General features: G+C 44.9%; 1 protein-coding gene and 1 pseudogene across 6 annotated transcripts in view; both read left to right on the top strand.

Annotated features, from left to right (window-relative positions):
- PSMF1 (proteasome (prosome, macropain) inhibitor subunit 1 (PI31)) overlaps positions 1–17,474 on the top strand; it is a 47,850-nt gene extending 30,376 nt beyond the window's left edge. For 3 of the 6 annotated variants that reach the window (XM_011943403.1, XM_011943404.1, XM_011943409.1), the window contains 3 exons: positions 12,810–12,863; positions 13,987–14,145; positions 14,705–17,017. In XM_011943403.1, the coding sequence (XP_011798793.1) occupies positions 12,810–12,863; positions 13,987–14,145; positions 14,705–14,756 (265 nt within the window). In that variant the 3' untranslated portion in view covers positions 14,757–17,017. Of the gene's footprint in view, positions 1–12,809; positions 12,864–13,986; positions 14,162–14,704 lie in introns of all 6 variants that reach the window. The other 3 variants (XM_011943405.1, XM_011943406.1, XM_011943407.1) reach the window with 3 other exon arrangements.
- Positions 10,248–11,365, top strand: LOC105512792 (annotated as a pseudogene).
- Positions 17,475–23,752: the final 6,278 nt, after the last annotated feature.

Here is a 23,752-nt window from a genome sequence, read left to right as displayed (position 1 = left end):
CTGAGCTGTACCTGAAGGCTTCCCCAAGGAAGGGACTGACCACTAAGCAGACTCCTAAAGAATAAGGAAGAGATGTTAGCCAGACAGAGAGTAGGGCAGAAAGGGCATCTTAGCCTGAAGGCCTGTTCTGTACAGAGCCCTGGAAGGACAGGCAGTGGAGCCAGAGCCGGGCAGGGGTCGTTAAGTGGGTTGCTGAGACCAGGTCAAGCTTCCCCACTTAGAGTAAGGGAAAGGATACAATACTCTTTACTAGGGTAGAAAATTACCAAGAAGTGATGTAGGCCTTAGTTCAGTGAATCCATACTAAGTGAAGGCTCTGAGTCTCTGGTCTGAGGAGGCTTCAGAGAAGATGTGGATATTCTACTAGGCCCAGAAAATAAGGAGGGTACCAGTCAACCACTGGACTGCTGCAGGTCCAGCAAGTCCTGCCCCAACCTGGTTTTGGTTGGCAGAAACCTCTGGTTCTCTGTCTCTGGAGTTCACCCTACTTTTGACAGTACCACCACTCAGTTATTTTTGTCTGATCTCAAGATTACTGGCTTTTTTCAGGCGCATATTTTCTTTGCTCTGTGTTTTCACTCATTGCTTGGACCTGTGCATTGTACATTTTTGGTGAGTCCTCTGTTCAGCAAATATTTGTTTCTCTGTGGGTTCAGGGATTCCTAGGGCTAGGCCCCTACTACAGAGGCATGCACTTCCCCTGTGGCATGGGAAATAAGTAAGTTAAGAGAGATAATTGCTGTTACAGAGGTTAACACAGAGATACTTCATGAGTATCCTGGGAAAGGCTACTTGGAAGTGCTGCCTGTGCTGTGTCTCATGGGAAAGGGAATTATTTCTTACACTCTCTCTCGGCCTTTTCATGTGTGAATTACTACATAACAGATTTTTTTTTTTTTTTTTTTTTTTTTAATGAAGAAGGTTGTTCCAGATTGAGGAAACAGTAGATTAGAGGCATCAAGGTCTAAAAACATGGGGCTGTCCCTGAACTTCAACTGGACAAAAATAATTTTTCTGGAATCCTAGCATATACCAGCTAGGGAGGATGGGGCCAGATTTGGGGAAGCCCCTGATGTGAAGCACATGAATCTCCCTGTGGACAATTGGAAACCACTGAAGGATTCTGAGGGCAACAGTTCCTTTGGCTAAAGAGCCTGGTGGGTTGGAGAGGATCAGGCAGAAGATCAAGCTTGTCCCTCCTCCATACCACTCTGAAGGAAGAACTTGGTCCCCTTCCTTCACTGCCTCACCTCTCCCTCCATGTCAAGAAGAGTATTTTGTGGCAGTTAGGAGCACAGGCTTTGCTTTGGAGATTGATCAGCTGTGTTCAAACCCTGAGCTTGTACCTTTCCCTGTCTCTTAGCACATTTAGCCTCTTGGAGCCTCAGGTTTCTCATCTGCACCTTGGGAATAACTACAGCTGTCTCAGAGGTTTTGTAGGATTGAATGTGATGATGGATGTCACATGTTGACATTCAATAATTATTCAGTGGTCTAGTAACTGGTCACTGGAAAAAAAAAATATTCAGTAGATTCCCATTCAGGTAGCTGGCAAAGATGAGGAGAAGGTTGAAGGTTTAATGAGTAGAGGGTCTCTCAAAAAATAACCTTGTTTTATTTTTTTTTAAATACTACCATCTTCCCCCCAAAACAGATTTGATGTAGGATTAGGTGTGAGAGTGTCAGCCCAGAGAGGGTGTTGGGCAACTGGATTTAGGCCCAGGCCCAGGTCCATTATAGACATTGTTTCCGTTATCATCATCATCGTCACCCTGTGTTGAGGACAGAAGTAATTTCCCTTTCTTGGCTGTTCACCGTGTGTTGGTCTGTGAACCAAGTATGTTAATATATGGTTGCTCATCTTCTGGACAGCCCTACAAGAAGATCAGTGGCATCCCTGTTTACAGTGGAAGAGACAGTGGCTGAGAGAGGTAGCACGTAGCTTCTCAGCGTTATCTCGCTGGGAGGGTGAGCACTGGGATTTACCCCGAAGCGGGTCTAACTCAGCAGCTCGTGCTTTTCCCACTGCACCTGTCGGCATTAGTTCATGTAATAAGCAGTGTGTGTACAAATTCAATGTAGTGTAGACTGATTATGGAGAAAAGCCCATCTCCTTTCCCCTCCTCAATTAAATCTTTCTCAGGCAGACCTATTTCACAAGACTAAGGCACTGAACTGGAGAGATGGTTGGAAGAGGAGGCAGAATGTTTAGGAGGCTTTTTCTTAGCTTCTAGCAAATTGGTAGCCTATCAGATCTCCCCTCTGTACTCACCTCACCTGCCTCTGCCCCCACTCTCTGCTTGTTCCTTGGCCAGCCCCATTTGTCCGTGAGCTGAGATAGCTGTGGTTCCTTTACTACAGCTCGCATCACCACCACGTTGCTCAGCAACCAGGCACTCAAACTTCCACCTTTTCCTTTCTCCCTGAAATGCCTAGTTTTGGGGTGAAGCTACAGGCAGGAAGGAGGCAAAAAGCAGCACAGCAACTGGCCTCTCTGCTGCAGGGTATTAATTATCCCATCACTGAGCAGCCATCACTGAACACCCTTGGCTGGTGCTCTGAGCAGAAATAGCAGCCTCTGCTCCTTCCCATAGGACACAGTCCTGTGTCTCACCCCTCGCCTTAAACGCTCTTGTTTTGCCTATCTCACACCTGGAAATTTCCAAATACAAACTAAAGTTGGGATTGTCTGCCCTAGAGCGTAGAGACTTGTTTCCCTAGGTGTGTAGTGATGTATGGCTGCAGCTTGTAAAGGATTCTAGGTCTGCTGTGATACTGGATGTGTCTAGGCGAGGAGTATAGCTAGAGAAGACATTCCATTGTAGTGGCAAATTGGAGGTGGGCAGGTCTTTCCTACTCCTGAGATGTCTAGGAAAGAATTACTGAAAACAACCCATCTGTAAGGAAAATATTTTTTTATCCAGCCTAACTTTTTATTGTCATTATAAATCTAACCTGTTTCCTTTTGCTTCATCTGTCCTCTGATAGTCAGGAGACTGTATGCCCCAAATCTTGCTCCATGTTTTGAAAAAAACAGCTTTTCTATGCTTAACCAGCTTCTCTAAAAATAAATCTTTAGATATAAAGCTCTTATTTATGTCACTCTGAATTCATTTTTAATCCCAACCAGTCTGTATCTTTACATATTTTTAAATGTTTCAAATAGTTTGCATTCTGCATTTTCTTTTTAAATTTCGTAATCCATTTACTAAAGTACTAAACATAACTCTTTCGGCATCTGATATTTCATTTTACTAGTATGCTATGGTTTATATCACTTCTATGGGGTATTTCAAGCATTTCTAATTTTTCATTGTAAATAGTACAGCTATGAACATCCCTGTGTATTAGGGTTTTTTTTCTTTTACTTCCTTGAATCATATTACTTACACTGGAGGACCTCAAACTTTATGTTCTGAGGAACCCTCTAGCACTCTAAAAATTATTGAGGATCCCAGAGAGCTCTTATATGGGTTATATGTATCAATATTTACTGCATTAGCAGTTACAAATGATATTTTCAAAATGCACATTTATTCGTTCATTTAAAAATAAGCCCATAAGTGTTAATATAAATAACAAATTTCTCTGAAAATATCTTTTCAAAACAAAATTTAGAAGAGTAACATTCTTTTACATTTTCGCAAATCTCTTTAATGTCTATCTTAATGAAAGACAACTAGATTCTCGTTTCTGCTTCTGCATTCAGTCTGTAGGGGATATGTTGTTTTCATTGAAGCCTTTCACATATCACTTGTTTGAAAAAAGGACTAGTTTAATAACCTTTTCAAATAATTATAGATATTCTTCTTTACTGTTTTGTTTGTTTGAGGCGGAGTCTCGCTCTGTCGCCCAGGCTAGAGTGCAGTGGCGCGATCTTGGCTAACTGCAAGCTCCGCCTCCCGAGTTCACACCATTCTCCTGCCTCAGCTTCCCTAGTAGCTGGGACTACAGGTGCCTGCCACCACGCCTGGCTGATTTTTTTTTTTTTTTTTTTTTTTTTTTTTTGTATTTTTAGTAGAGACAGGATTTCGCTGTGTTAGCCAGGATGATCTCGATCTCCTGACCTCGCGATCCGCCCACCTCAGCCTCCCAAAGTGCTGGGATTACAGGTGTGAGCCACCGCGCCCGGCCTCTTCTTTACTGTTGAACCAACTTGACAAGTAGTAGTTTTTGTAAGGGTTAACTGTAATGTGGAATCTGAATCCATATCAGTGAACTTTTTTATATATCTGTTAAAATCCACTGGTCTATCATGCCCTTTGAATGGACCTTTTACCTGTGTATAATACTGTTATAGAAGATCGTGTATTTTGGTCATTTGGAAAATATTGATTCACTGAGATATGCAGATCTGCTCTCAAAGTTGACACATTTTATTATATAATATCATTGCTGATTTTTGCTTGAAAACTTGAATTTTCTCATTGGCAGTAAATACCATTCATTATTTTCTTTGAAGTAATGGGCTCACATCCTTTTGGAGAAGATGCCTGCTACGTAGCCATGTCTGAATAAGCATGGTTTGTCATTCTTTCAAGTAAAAAAAAAAGTTTTCTGTGAAAAAATGACTGCTTCAGCTAGCGACTTGAACAACTGCACAAGTACTTTTCATCAAGACAACCATTGTGCCTCTGTGTGCAGTAGAAGTGCTTTATGCAAGGCCAGGTGTGATGGCCCATGCCTGTAATCCCAGCACTTCAGGAGGCTGAGGCAAGTGAATTGCTTCAGCCTAGAAGTTTGAGACCAGCCTGGGCAATATGGTGAACTCTGTCTCTGAAAATTAGCTGGGTGTGGTGGCGTGGCCCTGGAGTCCCAGCTGCTTGAGAGGCCGAGGTGGGAGGATTGCTTGAGCCCAGGAGGTGGAGGTTGTGGTGAGCCATGATCATACCACTGCACTCCAGCCTGGGCGACAGAGCAAAACCCTGTCTCAAAAAAACAAAAAAAGAAGTGCTTTATGCCCATTTCCCACTTCACACAGAATATTAAAAAGACATATTCAAATATTGAAATTTTACAAAACTTGACAATCTATACCTCTTCATCAAGTACATGCTAAAGTGAAGCTAGATGTGGGTGAGTGAGTGGTAAGGGAGGATGCAGTGACTGCCAGGTTAGTGCTACTGCTTTGAGTCATACTATGGCATCAGCAGTTCCACCCACTATTGCTTTTGCACCATCAGTGCAAATGTCAACACAGCAAAAAAAGCAAATAGTTTCTGAGATAAAATAGTTTTGACCTCATGGTAAAATGTGGCTCATGTCCATGAGCCACATTTTGAATTTTTTTTTTCTTGAGGTTTACTAGCCATTTGGATTTCATCTTTTGTGAAGAGGTAATCAAATCTCTTGTTCATTTTTCTATTGGCTTGTCTTTTTATGACTTGTTGACATTGTTTATACTTTCTGAAGTTAAGTCCTTCGTTAAATAAATGCATTACAAATGTCTTCCTCCCCTCTGTAGCTTGCCTTTTTACCCTGTTAATGGGGGGTTTTTTTATTGTTTAAAACATTCTTAATTTTTATGTAATCTAGCTTTTCAGTTCTTTCTCTTTGTTTCATGCTCTTTTGATTTTTGTTTAAGAAGTCTTTGCCCTATGCCAAGGTCATGGAGAAATCCTCGTATATTTTCTCCTAGAAGCTTTAATGGTTTCCTTTTATATTTAGATCTATAATCCATTTAAAATGTTTTTTATGTGTGGTGTGAGATTTATATTTTTCCACATTGCTATCCAGTTGGTCCAGCACCATATTTTGAAAAGGTTGTCCTCTACCTATGTTACTTTAATAATTTAGTTTTCATTTTTCATTACTTGTGAAACTATTCTCTATTCTTAAAATTTGTTTTCATTCTTTTCCCGTTGGAGTCACATAATATCCCTTTGGTTTTTTCCTGTGGATAGCAAAGTTCAATAACATTTATATAGCCAGTATTTATTTATTAAGTGCCAATGATTCCAGACAAATGCTGGGCATTTAATCCCTGTGCTCTTATTTAATCCCCTCAACAATTCCATGAGATTGATAAGGGCTCTCCCCATTTTGCAGGTAAGGAAGCTGAAGTTCATGTGCAGTAAGTAACTTCCTCACAACAGTAAGAAGGAAAAGTTGTGTTATAATAGTAAATTATTGAATTCTACTTATTGGACTCTAAATGTACAGGCACTACACTTTTGTAAGCGTTCTCATTTAATATATATGTAACAACCCTGTGAAGTAGATACTATTACCTGTATTTTACACAAGAGAAAGCTAGGGCTTAGATATTTATAACTTGCCCTGGGTCACACAGCTGTGAAATGGTGAGGCCAGAATTTGAACCTGAGTCCATCATGTGCCACTTACTGGGAATATGTCATGAAGTGTGGACTCAGCCTTCAAGGAGCTCACAGTTGATTGGGGCTAATTGCCCTTTTCATTCCAGATCATAAATCTTTTTAAAACAATTTTAGAAGTATGTCTGAGATCTGCTGAACCTCACTGAAGAGTGATTAATCTGAAGGGTAGAAGGAAAGGTTTCATAGAGATGATGCCTGATGAGCTAAGTTTTAAAGGACCAATAAAAGTTCTATGGTATTGACGGTAATTGACTTTTATGCAGAGGGAATGGTGGGTACCAATGGGGCTGTGAAATCATCTTGTACAAGTGGGGAAGTTTTTGTTTCACTCATGTCAGCATGTGAAGGGAGAAGAGATGAATGTGAGGACCAAATCACAAGGCCAGTGTGTGCTAAGAAGCTGGATTTGATCCATGGGGTGATGGGAGCCATCAATGTTTTGAAAAGTTATGTGGTTGGGACTCGGTTAACCACGGATTTTTTTTTTCTCTTGAAGAATCCCAGTCATATTCTGACAGTGTACATGTTAACATGGTTTATATTTATTGAGCTTTTACTGTGGGCTGAGCAGTTACAGTAAGTGTAAAATATATGTAAAACAATCTCTTTTAAGCCTCATAAGAGAATGAGGTAGATGCTCTTGATATCTCTGTTTTGTGCAAAAGAAAACTGAGGCACCAAGAGCTTGACTTGCCCAAAGCAACATATCTCATGAGCATTGGAGCAGGATTCAGCCCTTAGTATTTCCCCCTTTTGATACATATGTTGGCAGTTGTTTCAGAAGAAATGAGCTTGGCTTAGATTGCTCCAAGAACAAAGAAATGGGCTTGGCTTGGATTGCTTCAAGTACTGGTTGGAACACAGTACAGCAGTGGAGCAGAGACCTAGGAGATGACACCGTGGGGTAAGCACAGGCCAGTGCATGTAGCCCATGGGGTCAAGATCAGGAGAATGGGAAGCCACTGGGCAGGTTTTACAAGGGAGGGACTTCATATTGTTTACATTAAAAAACAAAATAATCCTCTGGCCCCTTTGTAGAGATGGATTATAGAGGGACAAGAGTAAAAACAGACCCAGAGAAGAAGCTGACACAGGCAGCCATGCAAGAAGTAGTGGTGGTCAGTGGTAGATGGTGGTATATAAGACAGGTGGCTCTAGGGTCTGTTTGGAAGTACACCTGGCAGGACTTGCTGATGAGTTGGCTTAATGAAGGGAAGAAAACTCAAGGACGATGCAAGTTCTTTTTTTAGCCTGTCATTTCTGGTTTGGGGCTACTATAACTAATGATTCATTACTTTTATGGACATACTTTTATGCAATTTGGAGCACGTCTCTGAATGTTTCCTTAGAATAGATTCCTATAGAATTACTACATTAAGGACCAAGTCTGTTTATAGAGATTTTCATACTTATTGCTCAGTTGCCCTTCTAAACAGTTGTGTTAATTGACATTCTATGTTTCAGTGTCATTTTCCTATCCTTACCAATGCTGGAGTCAGTCTCATTATTCTTTTAAATTACTTAGAAAAACAGTGTCTTCGTAACATCTGTTAGCTAACTGAACTCAAAGTGTAAGGCTAGTAAAGTGAGGAAAGTGTTTGCAGTATATGTGTGCATCATAAATTCCCACGAACTTAGTGGCTTTAAACTGCACCCACTTATTATGTCATAATTCTCTAGGTCAAGAATGTGGATTTGCTTGGCTCATTCAGGTCATTAGCAGAATTCAGTTCCTTGTGGTTATAAGACTAAGATTCCTATCCCTCTCCCTCATTTCCATAAGACCTTCTGCATTTCTTCTCACATGGCTGCCTCCTCTTCAAAGCCAGCAGTGCTGTGTTGAGTCTCTTCTTGGGTATTCTTCTTCTGCCACATTCCATGTCCTGTGCTTTTAAGGGTTCCTGTTTATTAGATGAGCCCACTGAGATAATGTGCCCTTTTGAGGTCAACTGTGCCGTATAACAGAACAATCACAGTATTGCTTTCTCATCACATTCATAGGTGCTGGGGATCAGGAGTTGTGGAGTCTTGAGAGGGGAGTGAATTCCATCTATCACAGTCTGTTCTCTGGCCTCTCAAATATGAAATGTATCTTTCTTCCCCTGAGGTTTCCAAGAGTCTTAACCCATTACTGCATCAACTCAGTCTAAAATGTTATCTAGATCTCATTAACTTCAAGGACCAAGACCTAATCATCTCAGTCAGGTGCAGTTGAGGCTCCTGAGCACAACTCCTTTCAATTAGTTGACCAAAGAAACATTAGTTCTTTGTTCCCATCATATAGTAGTGGAGTGACAGAAGGTAAGATATCTGTGTTTTCTAACATAGAGAAAAAAAATGTACGTGAAAGGTATTAAGTACAGTGTTATTTGTAGTTACACATGCATACCCCAGAAACATCATCAATGCTTGCAATAGAAAATTAAGTAAATTTTAAAAATTTACTTCTCTTGAGTATGTACTGGCCATTAAAAATGTTAATAGCAAAAACAACTTAGGAAATACAGCACCTATTTTTCCTTAAGAATAGAGATAGGGGTCTCACTGTGTTGCCCAGGCTAGTCTCGAACTCCTGGACTCTCAGTTCTCCCACCTCGACTTCCCAAAGTGCTTGGATTACAGGCATCAACCACTGCACTCGGCCTTTACAGATATGGTTTTGCCATGCTGGCCAGGCTGGTCTCAAACTCCTGGCTTCAAGTGATTTGCCCACCTCAACCTCCCAAAGTGCTGGGATTACAGGCATGAGCCACCATGCCCAGCCTGCAACTGCCTTTCTGGCCTTTCTTGTTCTCTGTTTCTTCTCTCCTCCCCATATTTCGTGGTCCAGAGAGAAAAATAGAGATGGTTGCATATTTCAGAGCAATCAAGACTCTTTATTCCCAAGCATTTTAACAGCCACTAGAAGCCCCCTATGTTTGCCACTCTGTCGGGGGGCACTTCATGGAGTCAGGTAAGATGCTCACTGCCCTCTGGCACCACCTGGTCTGCCTCCAGTTGGGCAGGATATTGGAGGCTGCTAGAAACTTTGACTGCTAGCTCCATGAACTGTGGCTTGGGAGTAGTAACCTAGGTCAGGAAAAATTTCTTCCCTAGGAAACCTGGCCTTGTCCATTTAAATCACAGTATTCTGCGATTCCAACCCATCAGGTGGAACTGACTGGAGGAGCACCTACTTTTGGATTTTTTCCCAGTTCTCTAATTAATGGCTTCTTACCTGTAAGCTTAGATTAGCTGCTGTATATAAGGCTTTCCCAAGGTCTGGCAGGAACCTGCCACTGCCCTGAAACTGTCAGGTTTGTATTGCTTGCCAGGGCTCTGCGAAGATTCCAGAGCACATCTTTCAAAATACTAAAGATTTTTGTTGTATTATATCCATATCCATTACAGAAAAAACAGGAAAGTATAAAGAAATACCTCACCACCCAGGAGTAACTGTCACTGTTTACACTCTCAGTACGCTTCTTTCTAGTTGTAATTATACATACCACCACCACTACCCTGCGTACACACATTTTTCACAGTTAATTTCCCTAGGCTGTTGATAAACCCCATTTCCCCTTGATACTTAACACTACAGCATGAGTGTTTTTCCACATCATTTTTAAAACATTCTCAGAACATGGTTTTTATTGTTTCCATGGCTAAATTAGGAACCTGCCATGATGTTCCTAACTGGTCTCCATTTAAGCTGACTGCAGTTTCCTTGATTCATGTCTTTGTGAATATATTTTAATTTAAATTCTTTATTCTTTATTTAAAATGAACACTTCGACATAAAATTATCAGATCAAAGAATATAGAGATATATAAGAGGGTCTCACTCACTACTGCCAGCCTGTGCTCCACATCTTCCTGCTGCTCTGCCGCCTAGAAGGAGGAACTCTTCCCGCTCCTCCACCAATCACAATGGAAGAAGAGATTGCCATACTTGTCATTGACAATGGCTCCAGCATGTGCAAAGCTGGTTTTGCTGGGGATGACGCCCCTCGAACCATGTTTCCTTCCACCGTCAGGTGCCCCCAACACCAGGGCATGATGGTGGGGATGGGCCAGAAGGACTTCTACCTGGGTGACAAGGCCCAGAGCAAGCACAGCATCCTGACACTGAAGTATCCCATCGAGCACAGGATTGTCACCAACCAGGAAGACATGGAGAAGATCTGGCATCACACTGGCTACAGCAAGCTGCATGTGTTCCTGGAGGAGCACCTGGTGCTGCTGACTGAGGGCCCCCTAAACCCCAAGGCCAACAGAGAGAAGATGGCTCATATCATGTTTGAGACCTTCAATACCCTGGACATGTACGTGGCAGTGCAGGCCATACTTCTATGCCTCTGGGCGCACTACTGGCATTATCATGGATTCTGGAGATGGAGTCACACACAGTGCCTGTCTACGAGGGCTGTACCCTCCCCACACCATCCTGTGTCTGGACCTGGCTGGCCAGAACCTGACCACCTCATGAAGATTCTCACAGAGTGTGACTACAACTTCACTAGCACGGCCGAGCGGGAGATCGTGCATGACATCAAGGAGAAGCAGTGCTATGTCGCCCTGGACTTTGAGCAGGAGATGCCCACCACCACATCATCCTCCTCCCTGGAGAAAAGCTACAAACTACCTGACAGCCAGGTGATCACCATTGGCAACATGCAGTTCCAGTATTTGGGGGCATTCATTGTTCCAGCCCTTCTTTCTGGGTGTGGAATTTTGCAGCATCCATGAGATCACCTTCAGCTCCATCATAAGGTGTGATGTGGACATCCACAGGACCTGTACACCAACACGGTGCTGGCCGGTGGCTCCACCATGTACCCAGGCATCTCCAACAGGATGCAGAAAGAGATCACTGCCCTGGTGCCCAGCACAAGGAAGATCAAGATCATTGCGCTCCTAGAGCGCAAGTACTCCGTGTGGATCAGCAGCTCCATCCTGGCCTCATTGTCCACCTTCCAGCAGATGTGGGTTAGCAAGCAGGAGTATGACGAGTTGGGCCCCTCCTTGTCCACCGCAAATGCTTCTAAATGGACTACAAGCAGATGTGTAGCATTTGCTGCATAGGGTAATTCAGATGTATAAATTTGCCCCTGACAAATGTATACACCTCATGCCAGTCTCACAAAACTGGAATAAGCTTTTGGAAAGAAATTTGTCCTTGAAGCTTGATCAGCAGTGGATTGTAGAACTTGTTGCTGATTCTGACCTTGTATTCAAGTTAACTGTTCTCTTGGTATTTGTTTAATACTCTGTTCATGTCTTTGATTTCAACCCTTAGCACATGTGGTTTGGGCACTTCATGACTGAGATGGATAACATGCCTGTGGAAGACAAGTCCATGACTTGGTGGGTCTGTGTGGCTGGCAGTCTCCCACTGGTGCAGGGTATTAATGTATCAGGGCTGAGTATTCTGGGATTTCTCTAGAGTCTGGCAAGGGCTCCTGAACCAGTTGTCATTTCTGTCTTGCCTGTAGGACCCAGTTTCCTTTCTTAGCTGATGTTTTCCTGCCAGAACACCATGGGCTGTTACTTGCCTTGAGTTGGAAGCAGTTTGCATTTACACCTGTAAATTTATTCATCCTTTTCATTTATGTAAGGTTTTTTTTTTTGGTATGCAATTCTTGAGTCTTTAAGAGATGACAACAAATTTTGTTTTTTTTACTGTTATGTGAGAACATTAGGCCTAGCAGCACATCATTGTATAAGAAAAAATAAAAGTGCTGCCATTAAAAAAAAAAAAAGACATATAAAACTTCTGAAGGACTATGTTTTTTTATGTGTATCTATATCTATATATATTACAGAGGTAATATAGAATTACTCTCCAGAAAGCATGCAGTCATTTATGTGCTTTCCAGCTCATGCATTCTCCATGAAGGCAGAAATCGGCTATTGGGGTCAGGGGCAGCCCTAGAGATTACAGTGGTTTGTGGCCCTCCTTCAGGTACAATGCATAAACAGATACGCAGATACGCAGTACATCTATAGTACTAAAATTTTATACAGGGGCTATATTGACGAAAAGGTTGAGAAGCACTGTTCTAGCTGTATGTGACTCCATGCATCTGTCTCTACCTTGGAAGCTTCCGTCTGAATCTTAGCTTTGGGATTTTGGTTTTGGGTTTAAGAATAATGTTTTTCTGATGTAAAACTTCTTGGTTCATTATAAAAAGTTGAAGAAACTGAGAAAGATGTGAATAAAATTTATCTGGAGGTTACCAATATTACTATTTTAAAATATTAATATTTAATATTTTAATCTATGTTTTTAGGTTTGTGTTCCGCCCTTCTTACATAATTGTCATTGTAGGATTATCACTGTTCATCTGAGCCAAGGACCACCCTGAAATATCCTTTGTGTTATGGTCTTGTGCAGGGGTTTGCCGTGCCTGCAAATGTGTTTGTGATCCCACATGTATCAGGTGCCTGGCTGCTCTGGGACTTGCAGTAATTGTCTCTTGTTTGTTTCAGGTGTGATCCCCTGGGCCCATTTGCTGTCGGGGGAGAAGACTTAGACCCTTTTGGGTGAGTACTGCTGGGGAGGTGGCAGCAACACAACTTGCTCTTGTGGCTTTTCAGCCCCAGTTCATCTTCTAATTTTAGAGTTTTCAGTCAGTCTCTTCCTTTGGGGTGGAGGAGGGAGTTGTTGCTGAGCGGCTGAGAAAGCACTGCCACATGCGCTGCCCCTCCTCAGCTAGAGCAGTGCAGGAGAGCGCTGAGTGTTGGCAGGGAGGTGAGCAAGCCCAGCAGGCAGCTCTTCTGCCATTTCCCGGTCCCCCTGCCCACCCTAGTTTATCAGCTGTATAGTGAAGAGCACATGGTGGGCCTTAGGGCAGCTCAGGGCCATTCAGAGATTACCCCACTTGATAAAGGGAGCCTCTGAGCCCCATTAGACTCTGGATGGTTCTTATCATGCATCCAACAAAGTTTCTATAGCCTCTGCTCTCCACTCTCTTCCCTGAATGATTCCAACTAGATTTTAACCTCTGCTGCAAAGTGACCCCAATTTCAGCATCTCATTCATAGACAGTGGGGATATAACTAAGCAGTGACCTCAAAATTTTGGGAACCATCAGCTCATTCATCCTAGTTTGAGCACATGAGGTCAGGTCCATGGAATTCCATGAGGGACAGATGCTGTCAGGAGCCAGACTTAGGCAATCTACAGGCAGTCAGAAATTGCCCTGAGGCCCTTAAGGGAAAGAGCAGAAAAAACCAACATCACGAATTTTCTCAATGCTATTATTAGTCCTTAAACCTAAAGTAGCACCCTGCAGAACCTTGTGAGTGCATTGAAGTTGACCTTGGCAAGTTCTGGCTCTTGGTCTTGGATCAAGTTGGCCCTCTTGGGTACAGGATGTGGCAGGGATCTCAATTTTGAGGAGCCCTACAGAACCAAAAGCACTGTGCAGAAGAACCAACCCCTGCAGAGCCAAAAGTACTCAGCTGTGAAGTATGCTCTTCGTATAGGCTTTGTGTTCTTGCCCTTGCCCACTTTTTGCTGGCTCTCAGGCAGCCATCCACATGTCTGCTTGGGCCATCCACATTAGACAACCCAGCCATTCTTGGTCCATTCTCACCTCCCTCACCTGTTCTCCAAGGGCAGTCCTTGCCACACCTGCTTACCCACCTTTCCTTCTTGCCTTAGGCATCGGAGAGGTGGCATGATTGTGGATCCCCTGAGATCTGGCTTCCCAAGAGCACTTATTGACCCTTCCTCAGGCCTCCCGAACCGGCTTCCTCCAGGCGCTGTGCCCCCAGGAGCTCGCTTTGACCCCTTCGGACCCATTGGGACCAGCCCACCTGGGTAGGTAGTCACTCAGGTATGCTGAGAAGTAGGACCTGATGGCAGCTTGGCTCAGTGTGGCAGCAACGAAGGTTTCTAGCCCCAGGCACACAGTTGCCTCTGCCTTCACCTGTTGCTGCCAGGAGAGTGGAGCCTCCTCCAGGTCCCTGCCTGATGCCTCCCTGGAGCCTTCTAGGAGCTCCCTATCCCTCAGTGCCTCTCTTTCCCCAGCTCCCCTCTGGGGAGGACTCAAAGTAGGAGGAGGAACTAACAGTTCTTGAAAGTTAAGTATGTGTCAGAAACTCATTGGATCCTTTCTTCAGCAGTCTTGGGTAGATAGTGGTGTCTACATTTTATAGATGCAGAAAGTGAGAACCTGAAAGATTAGGTAACTTATACCAAGTTGGGGAGTCAGGATTCAAACCCAGGCTGTCTGGCTCTTGAGTGCATGTTTTTAAATTCCTCACACCACCACCACATCATTTTGAAGGGCAGGTTCCCTCAGTGCAGGGTCACGTCTGCCCATGTCCCCCTGGTCTCTCCATCACTCCCAACTCATCAGCCCCTCTTTCCATTCCAGACCTAACCCAGACCATCTCCCCCCGCCGGGCTACGATGACATGTACCTGTGAAGGCCTCAAGAATGTAACATCCCAGGCTTCCCTCCACTCTCCTGGAGCTGCCACTGCTGTCCCCATCAGCAACCATGTTCTTGCGGGCTGGGGGCAAGGGATTCTGCTCATATGTTTGCAGACCAGCTGGGATAGCCTCCCCACCCCTTACCAGAGCCAAGACACCCGCTGCAGCTCTCCACCTAGCTGCGGATAGCTCCCAAAGAGAAATCAGTGTGTCTCTTTCACCACCAGCTCCTCCCCTTTCACCACCAACTCCTCCCCACTTCCCAAGGGAGACTCCAGCAACCTTCAGCAACATATATCCTCGACCAGATGCAGTGCTATAAGAACAGAATGCATTTTGGATGTTATTATTAAGAACCAAATGTCAATACAGAATTCCTGTTGTTGGCTTCCCACTTTTCTTTTTACATTAATGCATAGCTCCTTCCATTTATGAGACTTTAGAGTTTGAGTTTCTGTAGGGCTGAATGACTCTTTTTCCTGCTCAGGGCCCATTCTTGTTCTCAGGCACCTTCCGTTCATTAATTGCCATTGTTCCTGACATCACTAAGATGGGTCCCCATCTGGCTGCATGAATGGAAGTGAGTGACTAGAATCCCATAGGCCAGAAGGATGACTTTCACAAGGGCAGGAACATTGTGGAAAGACTGCATCATTCTGATGAGGCGAAATCCTCCAGCTATTCCTGTCTGGGCCAGTTTTGTAGGTCCATCTGTGCATGGGCAGCAGTAGTCAAAAAGCCAAGGAAAAAACAGAGCAGACCTGAAGGCTAATCTTATTTTTGCCGGTAACTTAGTGACTGACCCTAAGCAAGTCCCTTCTCTAAGCAAGTCCCTTCTCCTCTTAGGGCCTTGTGCCAACCCTATGAAATTGGAGGTGGCTTTCCTGCTCTAAAGCATTTGGATGTCTCATTCTGTGTTTGGTAACCCCTGTAAACTGGGGCAGAGGAAAAGAATGATGATTCAAGGCCATACTTCCCTTGAACCTTGTGTGGTTCTTGCCTAACTCTGGTTTTTGGACCCCATGGGGCCCAGACCAAGCACAGGAGCTTGGACTACATCTGAGTATGGTGTTGAACTTCGGGAGGAGCAGGGAGTCCTGTGCCTTGTGTCCTGGCCCACCTGACCTTTGGTGTTCTCCGGATCCTTTTCAGCCCGAGGCCTGACAGACGCGGGCAGTGATGAGCCCTGTTCTGGAGTGGAAAGAGCACGATAGAGCACCAAGCTAAGAGACACGAGATCAAGGCGGTAGTCACTTCCGCTCTGCAGCTAGCATTTCAACCATATGTAGGTCCTTTCATTTCTCAGCTCCTTGGATTCCTTCCCCTAAATTAGGACCTATTATTAACCTGTAGGTAAACAAGCTACTGTAGCTCTTCTGAGGTATCTGCTGGGCTGTTTTCTGTAGCCTCAGATTGCTTATCTTCTTAGCCTGAGAACAGGTAGATGAAAACTAAACCGATGCCTAGGCCCAGGGTCAGTCTCAGGTGGAAGCTGGGCCTGGGTGGGGAGGCTGTCCTGCGCAACAACCTGGGTACTTCTGTCAGTCCCCATGGCAAGCAGTGATTTAGTAAAAGACCCCAGAGACAGGGAAGCCAACCACCTTGAAACCTTTAGAACATCTCTGCTTTGAAGAAGGACCCAGAGATCAGGCAGAGGTGCAGATTCAATCATTACTCATAACTTTTGAGAGCTGGCAAATGGGAGGAATGTTAGTTTTTGTTTTGGAATTGAACCATACTTGCAACCAAAAGGACTTAGAGCAGTTTGCTCATAAAAACATCCTTTATTATAAAAGGAAATATTTAAAGGATGATAGAGACCATCAAACAGAAGCAGGGAAGGCAGATAACTCTTAGGATCTTGATGTGAGGAAAAGATAAAATTTAAACAATAAATTTGCCACTTAGATTTTCTAGTAGCAAAGGTCGAAAAGATAGTCATATACAAAATTTTGTTTTCTGAAAACAGAAAATTGTGATTCATCTGCAGAATCAGCCATTTTCTATGAGATTCCTTGCATCAAGGACACTGAGAAACACAGTCATTTTCTTTGGTGTTCTATGGGAGGAAGTGAATAGAGCCTTTAGGAACTTCCTGGTCAAGCTGATGGTGCTTATTTTGGTCTGGGCCACTTCCCTCCTTCCAGTCATGAGTAATCATCAAGCAGGAGGTTGGAACGTTTCAGGTGTATATTTTGTAGAACCCAAAAGATTGGAGCCTTAGCAATAAACATCAGTACTAAGTGACCTGTTCCTCCTTTTTTAAATAACAGCTTTATTGAGATATAATTTACATACCCATAATTTACATACCTGTTTAAAGTATGCAATTCAGTGGATTTTAGTGTGTTCACAGTGTTGCACATCCACCACCATTTCTAATTCCAGAACATTTTCACCACCTCAGAAAGAAACCACACACCCATTGGCATGACTCCCCATTACCTTTCCCCCAGCCCCAGGCAACCACTAACATCTATCTCTAAAGATTTCTTTTTGTTTTTTCTGGACAGTTCTCATAAATGGAATCACTCAATATTATGGCCTTGTGTGTCTGGCTTCTTTCATTTCATGTGATGGTTTCAGGATTCATTCATGCTGTAGCATGTATCCATGGTATGGATATATCACATTTTGCTTATCCTTTTATCAGTTGATGGACAGTTGGGTTGTTTCTACAAAAAGGCTATTATGAGTAATGCAGCCAAGAACACTTGTGTACCAGTTTTTGAGTTTTCAGTTGTTTGAGTTTCAAATGTTTTCAGTTCATGTGGGTATATACCGAGGAGTGGAATTGCTGATTCACATGGTAGCTCTATATTCTACTTTGTGAGGAATTGCCAGACAGTTTTCCACGGAAGCTGTACCATTTTACATTTCCACTGGTAATTTATGAGGGTTCCAGTTTCTCCACATCCTCACCAACACTTGTTATTTTTCATGCTTATGGCCATCCTAGTTAGTGTGAAGTGGCATCTTATTGTGGTCTTCTCTTCCATTTTTTAAAAAAGAATTTTGACCTACACCACGCAAGGCAGAGACCAGAATCAGTGCCCCTTGGGGAGCAGTCTGTGGTTTTGATAATCACCACCTTGGGATGAACATGGCTGGTGAGCTGCAGAGGAGTTGATTAGACTTTTGGGGATGGTTCTGGGCTGGATGTGATACAGGGCAGGTTCTGTCTCTAGAGAAAGTTCTCATGACCTTTTCAGATCTAATGAGATTCACATCATCACTTTGGTTCGGTTTGAAATTTCTTTGTTTATCCAGTGAATTACAAGTAGAATAAAGATCTAGTTCTAAATTGTCTTTTGGTGGTGAAGTGCTATAGACCATCTCGGACCACTTCTATGATGTACCAGCAGCCCCCACATCTCACTTTCTCTTCCGAGGCTTGTGTCTTCCCCAATTCTTAAGAGTTAGCTGTGTTTCTTACTGCATTCATCTCCTCAGTCATCAGCGTCTGTCAGCCTTCATTGTGAAGTCATGCGTCTCTCGAGACCGAAACTCCGAGAATGTACTGTGCTCCCAGTGGAGGTGGTGTGCCTGTGCTGGATGGTCATTAGTTGTTGACATGTAGTTAGAAAATAGGTAGCAAGTTCCACGCAGCCTCACTCTTTGGAACCTCGTTTCTCCTATGGCCTCCCTTTCTACTGTTGTTAATAACATTCTGTTAATGATCCATGCCTCTCTTCACAGGAGAAAATTACAATCTGTGGAGCAGTTTGTAGTCTTTGTCACCTAAATTTGTCTACTTCTGTACATTTGCAATAAGGCGCCACCAGGGCAAGGGAAGATTCCCCACATGTGTATCCCCAGTGTATCTGTCATAAAACTTGTATGTGTGTAAACCACTATTGACTTTTTGTACCAAAGGAGATACTCAAAGACAGACATCCAAGACCCCAGCCCGTTATTGCCCTTGGGATACCACAAGGCACAGATATAGGCAGCTGCTGTGTGGCTCTGGAGTTCCTAATCCCCAGATTGTAGCAATGATGATGTGATCCTGCTGCTCTCTGGACCATAACCTTTTTGGTTATAAAAGGTCAATTTCTGTTTACTGCAGCTGAGCCCTAGGACTAATGCGTCACTGCATTAACCCCAGGACACGTGCACCAAGTCACTGCAGCCGTGCTTGGTCCTGAATCTGTCCTGGAGGGTGGGTCACAAGGCAAGTGTGGCAGGTAGGATGGTAGGCAGGGAGGGGTGGCAAGGCCTAGCTGACTGAGGACAGACCCAGCAACAATGATAGGAGATTTAAACACCACACAAGTGGCAGTGCCTGTGGGAGGCGCAAAGTGGAAGGCCCAGCCCCTGCTTAGAGGAGCATGAGGCTGACAGTGCAGTGCAGTAGAAGACACTGGATGGCCATTTGAACAGCTGTGCTCCAGATGAGCCACCTAAGGTGAGTGTTGTGAGAGTCACCATGGGTTTAGAGGGACAAGGTAGTGAGAGGATGCTGCTGACGCAAACAGTTCTCCATGAGATTTGTGTACACTTAAAGTGTGAGAAGCTCACATGTACTATGTCTTTTTCCTTTACATGAATATCAAGTACAAAGAATTGAGTCAGTCAGTCCTCTTGGTTAATGGCACATTAGAACTCTGATTTGAAGTTTTCATTGATTTTTCCCCCAGGATCCACTCCATTCCTTTGCCCCCATGGGTCACTCAAATGTGTTTCATGTATCTTTTAAAATTCAGCACCTTTATAGCATACATTGTATCTTCAAATCATAACCATAATGAGGTGTTATCCCCATTTCCTATACCAGAAAAGAAAGGATTGGAAAGGTCCAGTAATTTGCTCAAGGTCAAGCAGGAGTCTCAGACTCTGTCAAGCATGGGTTACTCACAGCCTTCCCTTTGTCAGTGTGTGGCCATCCTCATCTGCAAAATGAGCATCACCCCTATCTACAGGATTCTTGCAAGATCCAACCAAATAATGTGTCTTATTAACAGAGAGTTGGGGCTCGGTGGGTGCTTGCTGCAATTGTTACTGAAGTCATATGGGTAGATAAGGGTGGGACTTAAGGACAAGAGAAGAACCTTGGAATATCCCCCGGTGCAGGAAATAAGTATTTCTCTGGTGCACACAGTGTGCTAGGCTTCTCCTCATCACATGTAGTACCCCTGACAACCCCAAGGTAAACACAGCTAGTGGCATTAGTTGAGATGCTGCACATACCCCCTGGGGTGGCAGAATCATGATTGGAACCCATGTCAGTGCTCTTTTCAGTAGAACTGCTGTACCCAGACCTCACATCCTCTCTAGGTGAGGTGCATGGGTCCCTGGGCAAAACCCATTCCAGAAGCTGGGAAACCACGTCAGGACTTGTGTTCTTCATAATCCCCAGGATGGTCTTAAGGCTCCTCAGTCAGTCCTGTTTGCACAGCGTGCCTTATGCTCCTGAGTACTTGCACCTGCAGCCACAGTGCCCAGAGCACGTGGTTAGGAGGAGCATCTGAAACCACCTGCACAACCTTCATTCCACAGAGGAAGAAACAGGCTCAAGAAGCCCATATGTGACGGGGAGCTCCTAAGAGGCTTCCCTGGGCCACAGGAATGGGCTCAGACTCTGCGCAGGGCTCTGTCACCTGGCCCCATGTGCTGCTCACCTCAGCCTTCTGAGTTCAATAGGATGGCAGCTACTCTTCCCTATTGACAGGTGAAAAAGCAGGTCCACAGCTGTTGAGTGACTTTCCCAAGGCCACACAGACCACAAATTGTGGCTCCAAGTCCAAGGCATTTCCAGTGAGCACTGCCCAAATCAGTCATGGAGGTCCCTGAGTGACAAAAATATGAGGGACTCCTTCTTTCCCCGTCCCAGTTCCCGCAGCTAGGCTGAGAAGAGGAAAGTGCCGTACAGGTTCAGCACCGTGGTCAGCGGCCAGCCTCCCTAAAGGCGCTGGAGGAGGCCTTTGGAGCTAGGTCAGGTCAGTGTCTGCTGCTTCCTCACCCAGGATGGCCCACTCCTGGGGACAGGCAGGCATCCTGAGAGGAGGGGGTCTGGACCTAGGCTTCTTGCCACCCAATACAGATCCCTGCCCTCTCCTCCTTCAGAAGGAAGCATGGGAGCAGTTCCATCCTCTAGGTTTCTTGGTTCTCAGGACAGAAATTCAAGTGAGAAGCCTATGAAGAGAGGGATGGCCCAGGGGCCCTCGGCCATGGTGGCCTTGGACAAGTTTGGCTTTCCCCATCTGTAAAATGTAGATAAGGATGGACCCACCTCCCCAAGATCCTGCCTGTCTGTGAGAGTCCATGACTAAGTGGGCCATGGGCTGGACTGAGTTTAGTGCTCCCCTAACCTGCCCTCCTCCTCTTCCCCACAGAGCTTCCCAATTTACATGTAAACCACGGGCATCAAAGTGACAGCTGATAGCCCAGGTTTGCCCACAAATGTGCTCTGACTGGCGGCATTTTATTAAGTTTGAAAGATGCATGATGGCAGCTATTAAATTTGAGTTTTGACTCTGTTCTTTACCAGTGGTGTGACCTTCAGCAAGTCACTTAATCTGGCTATGCCAAAGCATCCTCATATGTAAAATGGAGGTAGTGGTAGGACCCCTCTATAGGATTGTTGTGAGTTTTAAGTGATCTAGTACATGTAAAGACATAGATGAGGGCTTGGCACAGAGAGAACACTATTGCTTAAAAATTGGGTGACTTAATGTGTGTAATAAGTAACTGGTTCATTGCAGTGTACAAACCTGAAGTATCTTCTTTTTATCCAGCTGACCTCTATCAAATACTACTTTCTTACCTTAACATCTTGGGCCCAGCCAGTAACTAACTGGGCACTTTGGTTTTCAAACTCAGTCCGGTCCAGCTTAAACTTTCCAACTCCCAAACTTCCAAGAGGTAGTCTCTGGCTTCTTCTGAGGTCTCTTGCTCCTCCATTGTGGTGGGTGAGGGGGAGGAAGGGAGAAAAGTAAAGTTTCTTCAATGGCCATGATGATGTTGGTGAGAGGAGATTTTGTTTTTTGTTTTTTTTGTTTTGTTTTGTTTTTTTAAGTAACAGAGTCCCTGTTGCCCAGGCTAGAGTGCAGTGGCATGGTCAAAGCTCACTGCAGCCTTAAACTCCTGGCCTCAAGTGATCCTCAAGATGGAGTCTTGCTATGTTGCGCAAGCTGGTCTTGAACTCCTGGCCTCATGTGATCCTTCCACCTCAGCCTCTGGAGTAGCTGAGATTACAGGCACAAGCCACTATGCCTAGCTACAGGTGTTCTTACTCTAATTCATACTAGGGTTTTGGGTTTGGTTTGGTTTGGTTTGGTTTGATGCTGGGGTTTTCAGTAGACTATATGGATGATTTGGGGGTGGTGGCGAGTGCTTTGTCCTGGACCCTCAGAGAGGAGTGGGGATCTCTGTCCTATCTAAGAGGCTCACAGCCCATCTCTTTGACGTAGTATGCTGGGCTGCAGTCACCTGTGCAACCCACAGCTCAGCCTCCTCTCACCTCGTGCATCAGTGCTTGGAGCCCCAGGAACACTGGGGTCCTCTACCTACCTACAAGGGCCTTAGGACACTGCGAGGGGAGGTAGGACTGTCCCTCCTCCTCCCTAATCCCCAATACCACCATCCCTTCAAGTCAGCATGGGCTGTTCCCACGGGGGCCTTCCCACCTCAGGAATTCTCTGGTCAGAAATAGACCTCATCTCCATGTTCACAAACTCTTCTGAGCTCCAGAAGATACATTTCAAGCCCTCTCAAGAATACCCTCCTTACATTTTTTATCTGTTCAGTGCAGTATCTCCAAAACCAAGCACAGAGTGCTCAAATCTTTGTTGAAAGAATGAATAAAGGGTGCTTGGATGGGTAACACTCAGGTGGTCCACAGGCCCTGCAGCTTAGCCCTGCAGCTGGGAGGCAGGCATCAGTCCCCTTCTTAAGTGATTTAGTAAGTCCTGGGCAGAGGGAAGGGTGTGGAGGTCTGGTCCCAGCAGGTGGCATCTCATTGGACACTTCCTTGTCCTCAACCACCATTCTCAGGCAGCGGGATAATGCCTTTCAGCATTCTTTTACCCACACAAAAGTCCAGCAGTCCAGCTGCTCTTGAAAATTCAGGACTTCTGGTAACCCTGAGCCCATCCACCACAGGGCATCAGCCAGCAGGAATTGAAGCAGACCTCCCCTTTAATCCTGCTGCTGTCACAGCCACCTGCTTAGTTTGTTAATGTCACCTGCCGAGCCCTGCAGGCATTTGCACTTGGGTCCCTGCTTTAATCTGATGAGGATGGGTGGGGACTGTCAGGAGGAGAGTCAGCAGTAGTAACAACTATCCCATGGGTGCCTAACCCCCATGAGTGACCTCAGTAAAATGAAATGCCGACACAAAAAGGAATCAAAAAGAGAGGAATGGGGGAGATTGGAGGAAGAGAAGAAAGATGAGATGGGAGAGAAATGGCTTTTGCTAAATGCCCTTGGCCCAAAGTCAGTACTGGCCCAAACACTGAGCCACCCGGGAAGAGGTTGGCATGGAAGCCGCCTTCTTCCTCTGCCCTCCCTGCTCCCCTGGGGCCAGCTTTCCTTCCACTCATTAGCCTCCCGTCAGCCCAGGAGAGCAGCGGCCGCCACCTTGACCTTGGTGGCTCAGAGTCCAAGTAGGGACAGGTTGTTGAGAAGAAGTACCTGGAGCTTGAGGTCATGTCCTCTGGCTGCAGCAGGATCTCTGAGAGAAGGGCTGGGGATAATGGAGTCCACAGTCCCATGGACGGGCCTCCCCAGTGCCAGTGTCACCCCTAAAGTGCATGACATCAGAAGATTCTTCTTGCCACACACATCTGCAAGCAATTATAGTCGCTGACAGTGACCTCTCTCCATGTGCTATACATTGTCTCTGTGTGAACTGAGTCTTCATAATGGCCCTGTGACTTCAGTACTGTGGTTGTCCCCATTCTATAAATGATGAAACGCTGAGGCATGCCCTTCAGTATGCCTCATCCCACACTCCAGCCCAGAATGCAGACCTCCCTTCCACCCCCTG

The sequence above is a fragment of the Colobus angolensis genome, unplaced genomic scaffold (assembly GCF_000951035.1).
Source record: "Colobus angolensis palliatus isolate OR3802 unplaced genomic scaffold, Cang.pa_1.0 Scaffold219, whole genome shotgun sequence".
Lineage (NCBI taxonomy): Eukaryota > Metazoa > Chordata > Mammalia > Primates > Cercopithecidae > Colobus > Colobus angolensis.
This window is presented reverse-complemented; position numbering and strand designations above follow the sequence as displayed.